This window comes from Pelmatolapia mariae, linkage group LG14, assembly GCF_036321145.2.
Source record: "Pelmatolapia mariae isolate MD_Pm_ZW linkage group LG14, Pm_UMD_F_2, whole genome shotgun sequence".
NCBI lineage: Eukaryota > Metazoa > Chordata > Actinopteri > Cichliformes > Cichlidae > Pelmatolapia > Pelmatolapia mariae.
This window is the reverse complement of record NC_086239.1, coordinates 22,176,753-22,182,826: the sequence shown is the minus strand read 5'-3', so window position 1 is coordinate 22,182,826 and position 6,074 is coordinate 22,176,753. Positions and strand designations below refer to the sequence as shown.

At 37.6% G+C, this 6,074-nt stretch overlaps 1 protein-coding gene across 1 annotated transcript; it reads left to right on the top strand.

Moving 5' to 3' along the window:
- Positions 1-6,074, top strand: gpr184 (G protein-coupled receptor 184). Its single transcript, XM_063493964.1, has 2 exons — positions 1-104; positions 4,517-6,074. The coding sequence occupies exon 2, from the start codon at positions 4,559-4,561 to the stop codon at positions 5,603-5,605; it is 1,047 nt and encodes a 348-aa protein (XP_063350034.1). The 5' UTR covers positions 1-104; positions 4,517-4,558; the 3' UTR covers positions 5,606-6,074.

Below are 6,074 nucleotides of genomic sequence, written 5' to 3'. Positions count from 1 at the left end.
GGACTGAACTCTGCTGAACCTGAAGCAGGTCTGGAATGCATCTAACACTCTTCACCCACTGGACAGCTTTCTACAAGATACAACTTTCTATCAACAAACAACAGGTGAGGTCATTCATTACTGACTGGAGTTCTGGAAACCAGATGCGGGAATTTATGTAAAACTTTTTATAAACTGCCCTAGAAAAGGACAAGTTCAAAGGTAACTTTTATTATGTTTGCCAAGTTCTTAAATGTAGTAAAGGTATTCATTTATTTTGAAACCGCACTTCATATGCTGGGTTTCTTTTTGTCCCCAGTGGACTGTTGTCAAGGGAAAGATGGAATGCTTGAGGTGATGTGAGTAACCATTGGAAAAATAATTAATGTTGATTCTCTGGGGGGTTGAATGTTTTCTGTGATTCTCCCAGCGGTGGTCACCACAGCACGCTGGAGAGGGCAACAGAAAACTGCTCTGCAAGAAGAAACTGTGGACTGCTTTACCTTTGAAACACCACTTTGGTATGAGGGAGGCAAGTTAAAACGCATATTTCTTCTTTTTGTTTTAAAAGGGGGGATTTGGCAATCAGCACATCCCCCCTCTTTAGAGATAAGGCTAAAATACTGCTCTCTTAACAATTCATAATGACAACCAGATTTACTTCAGCACATAATGCTAACAAACACATAGTTGGCTCAGATGGAAGAAATGAGTGAATCAAGCCCTGGCCAGCTGTGCAAAGTAGTCGTTTGTTTGGATTTGAAATGTACTGATAGATACAGCAAAAGAACAAAAAGATGTATGCAAGAGGAAAAAAGAAAAAGATATTGTTTTTAAGAAGGACCTGAATTGGACAAATTAACCATTACAGGCATTAGAGGTAAACTCTATCTTTGTAATAGGGGAATACCTGTTTGTTGTTAGTCATAGTATCCTAAGTGGTGACTAACAACTGAAATATTTTAGAAAAGTTTTGATTTATGAGGAAAACTTTCCTATAATGCAGTCATGATAAGTCTCCCATTTTTTAAATTTTATGAATAATCCATTAAATCAAACCCATTTCAAACACACCTGCACACAGGCACATGTGCAGACGCACATTATCATTCTCTGAAGACGGCCTGTCTCCAAATGGCTTCTCTATTATTGAGTTTTCTGGACGTTAATAGCATTAGATGCTTCCCGAGCCTATAAACACACCAGGGTCAAGCCTGGAAGAGAGAGAGGGAACAAAACAAAGAGAGGAAACAAATATCAGTGAAAGCCACAGAAATAACGAGCAAAGTTTGATCTCCTAATGATAACCATGGGTTCCCATTACCTGGTAAAATAGTACAGTTTTTTTTAATGTGGGTTTTTTCCAGTGGAACACAAACTAAACATTAACCCCTTAATCGTCACAATGAATGGGTGTATAAGATTGTACTGATGGTGTAAATATGAATAAATACTTCCGTTATTAACTGAAACCAGAGGACATTTTCAAAAAATTCTGTTGTGATAAACTAAAATTTTAAAAAATGTTCAAGGCTGATGACACAGTTTCACAGACCAATAGAAAGCCTATAAACAGTCTGAAAGGAAAACCATAACACAACCAGTTGAACTTTGTAACCGTTCCTCTGAAACAGCATTCCTAATTATGTAGCATGTGAGTTCTTTTGTACAATCAGGTTCTGGCCTTAGTTAGCCTGTCATAGTTTGGTTGAATTAGTTTTGAACCAAGCTGAACTCATGCTCGGTCTGCCCAGAAACTGGGTAAAGACTCTAAAGAGTTCTACAATGCTGGTGAGGAGATGAAGGAAAGATGTATCCTTCTCAGTCAGAATCTAAACATGTCTGTTTAACAGCACTGTTAGCATCTGTAGTCATGCTGTAGGAAATCCAAATTTACCCCGAATAAACCACTAAACTGTTTTAACTGTGCAGCATCTTTTGTATTTTTAATGCATTAGTCATCAATTATGACTATATATTTCAAACCATTTTTAGGTTTCATATTATTTATTAATGTGTCAGAATTTAAAACATTAACAAGAACGCGTGAATAGCATTCTTCTGTAACAGTTAAGCATGTCACTCTTTAACTTTTACATTAAACAGAGTAGATTAAAAACAGGGGGACAAAAAGCCAAAAGCTGTGCATTACTAGAAAACAATTAGGTCTGTTATATTAAGAGATGGTCATGTCCCATATGAAATGTGTAGGATTTCATTGAAAACAACTGGACTTTAAAAAGTGAAAGTTTAGTGAACTCTATTTATTAGCAATTTGAAAATTGTATATTTATAAATGAGATGTATAATTGAGTAAAACATATAAAAATATTTATCATTTATACACATTAATGTGTTGCAAGCCCTATGATGTAAGTCATTTTCTGTTAAGCCTGCAACGTGCTGCACAAAACTCATGCGACACGCCTGTAATGTAACTGATCATTATGCCTGCAGGATAATATGTATGGGATATATAAACGTCATAAAGAATTAACTTTGTTAAATGTAAATAATAATGTTTTGCACTGTTATGGACACTACCTAAATTTTCAAACAAAGTTGACAACTTCATACATCACATATTGACATGAAGAAAAACAATTAGTGTCAAGTGATCATCTACATGTGTGCTCCAAATAATATTTTTTAAACAATCTAGAAAATCTGTATTTCAAAAAAGTCCTTCTGCCGTTCAAAAGGCATTGTTTGCACCCCATACTTGTCTCAGTCTGCAAAATAGGTAGACCTATCAGTATCGTAGCTTTTTTGTTATCTTTTCTGGATATAAAAAACTGAAAGAGCAGGAAATGCAAATGTGTTCCATCATCATTTCAATGATATTTTCAGTCATAGAGCCTTTTATTTTTTTCCCCAGGAGGTAGCTTACATGGCCTTCAGTAAGAACTGGAATCTGTTCATGTCCTGTGCATTGAATTATGCTTCTTCTTTACCAAGCTAGTTAGTGAGCCAGCATTAGCATTATAATAATAATAATAATAATACATTTTATTTAAGAAAGCGCCTTTCAAAACACTCAAGGACACTGTACACAGCAGAATAGAGACAAGCAATAACAACAACAAACATAACAATTTACAAATTTATAAGGATAAAACATAAAGCAAATAAATAAAAGAAATTATGTGATAATGCATATTATGGGAAATCAAATGCAGCTCACGTGTTACAAGCTACACACTCCTTGCACATTAAGCTATAACACATTGTTTGCGGTTATGCTAGCTTAGCCAAAAAAACTCGCTCATCAGTGTATTACAAAGAATACCCAACAAAGAGCACAAAGGTTCTCTCAGATGCCTGCCTTGCCCACTGACCTTGTCGTTGTACTTTAACCACAAATCCGTCACCTTTTAAATGTCGAAGTTCAGTTGAATAGTTTCGTATCCTCTCTGAAACTGCACTGCTAACTTTACTCTCATGGAAAAGAAGACTTCTTCAAAGAGGAAAGGTTCACGTCAAAATAACAAAATCAGTCTCACAACAGATTATTTGACCTGCTCTTCGTCTTTTATCTTTTTGAAACAGAAAGTATTACTGGATTATTATTAAATTCATTTTGAAATTCTTGTCTCTGCTGGGTTATGCTAATCTTTAAGATGTGTCTGGCGTGAATTACACTCAGAGCTCTGTGATGGACCAGGTGTGATGGTGCATCTACAGATTAAATCAGGGAGAGAATTAACTGATTCATTTATAGAGTGCATGAATTTTACATTACTCATTCTTGAAGCTGCAGTAAACAACTACCTTCGTCACGTCTGCAACTATTTGTTAACGTCACATTTAAATTGGAAATAACTGGTCCAACTCACTATATGACTGCCAACTTTTTTGTCCCCCAGAATTGCAGGCTCTTGTTGTGCTGAGAAACAAAAAGTAACCTGTATTAATCTGTGATTACTGTAAAATGCAAATGATCAGTTTGCCTGTACATTCTGCGCGATCCTCGCCTGCAACTTAGACCACGCAGGAGAATAAATGCAGCAATTTATAGATAATTTAATAAAAAGTAGCATTAACAATAAGTAATGTGCTCAGCTCAAGGGATCGAGTGCAGAAGGTTCTACGTCAAATGAATCTAAAAGGTATCAGTTCCTTAATGCTGTCTGTTTCCACAACAACGACAGCTTACCTTACGACATGTGTTCTCCATACAGTGTAGCTGAGGCAGGGACTTTTGGCAATTTCACTTTCTATTAAAACCGTGGGTGCAAACTGTTATCATCAGGCAGCATGACTAAACCCATACTAGGAAGCGGAGGACTCCCATCGACACTATGCCTGAACACCATATAGTGTGCAGAATCAAACTATCTCACATTGAGAAACATCAGGACAACCAAATTATTTTTTATCTCTTGAGCTCAGTCAACCATGAAATAGAATAGGGGATACAAAATATCCAAGCTCTATTATATGTTTTTAAAGTATTATGGTGAAGTTGATTTACCATACAAATTGTTACTGTATTTTTTTAATTTCAGGGATTTAATAATGTATTTTTGTCTTGCAGGTGAATTTTTAACCAGGGGAGTTACAGCTAACTAAAGGAACCATGAACTCCACTTTTAAACCAGAAACAGGCAACAACTCAACATGCGTTAACATTGGAGAGAGTGTTGTCAGTGACTTGCTGATGTCTGTTTACATACTGGCCTTTGTTTTTGGTTTGATCTTCAATGTACTGACCCTGGGCCCCATCATTGAACAAGTGAGACAAAAAAATGTCCTGGGAATCTTCCTGCTCAACCTGTCTATCTCTGACATCCTTTTCATCATCACTATGCCCCTTTGGATAAATTATTACCGTTTTAACCACCGCTGGATGCTAGGTTCTGGGTCCTGCAGTGTAGCTGGCTTTGTCTACTACTCTAATATGTATATCAGCATCTACCTGCTTTGCTGTATCTCTGTGGACCGCTGTCTGGTGGTCAGTTATCCACTCCGCTTCAAGACACACCGAACTTCTTGCTACGCCTGGATGCAGTGTATCGTAGTTTATGTGGTAGTGGTGGTGATGCACATCATAATGCTGGTCCATGATAATCTCACAGACGCCCATGATGAGAACAACAATAATGACCGTTGTTATGAGACCTACCCCATGGAGAAGCCTATTGCTCTATTCAACTTGCTCAGAGTAGGCTTGGGCTTCCTGCTACCCCTGCTAGTGCTGGCAGTGAGCTACTGGAGGGTGCTAGCCACTGTGGGCCAAAGTCCCGGCCTGAGCGCCCAGGTTAAGAGGAAGGTCCGTCTTCTCTCCTTTGGAGTCATTGGGATCTTCTCAGTTTGCTTTGCTCCATATCATATTCTTTTGCTCATACGCTCACTAGTATTTTATAACAACAATTTTGATAAGAGTTACAATGGGAGTTACTGCAAGTTTGAAGAACAAATGCACTTCTTCTTCTCCTGTACGCTGGCACTGTCCAGTTTGAATGCTGTGGTGGACCCAGTGCTGTATGTGTTGGTGAGTAACGGAATCTGGGAGCAGATCAAACTAACCTGGAGATGCCGCAGACGGACAGAACAAGAAGACTGTGCACTAACTGCTTACAAAAGAGGAAAAGCTGCCACTACTGCCACTACTAATTTAATATGAATAATAAGCTATATGTGATAGACATGTGTACAATTGGATGTGTGTGAGTGTGTATTGGCACATTATAGGATTTTGCATGGCAGCTTTTTTAAATAAAGTCTTCCTCTCATGAGTTAAGTAGCAGGATTATTTCCATCCCACTTGTGTATGTTGTTTTGTGTATGTATAAAAGGCAATCTTTGTGGTTACATTTGTAAGTTATATCGTGCACAGTGTAAGGAGGAAGCTGAATAATGTATGCATCTCAGTCCTGGTTAATGTGATATTAGTCTCGGATTCTGCTCTCCCACGAGTTCTTCAGTGTAAGCCACTTCTGGTTTTGTTGTTAGACTCTGTTGCCACAACTGAAGAGCCCTTGTATTTTTTTTTGTCCAATCTATGCAATCATAGCGTGACTGAGCAACCCTGATATAGTTAAATATGCATTACCTCCAATGCATGCCATACAAAGCCTTTGTTAGCATAACTT

Excerpts from the sequence above, each read along its gene's own strand:
- gpr184 (XM_063493964.1), top strand. The coding sequence starts at position 4,559 with ATGAACTCCACTTTTAAACCAGAAACAGGCAACAACTCAACATGCGTT.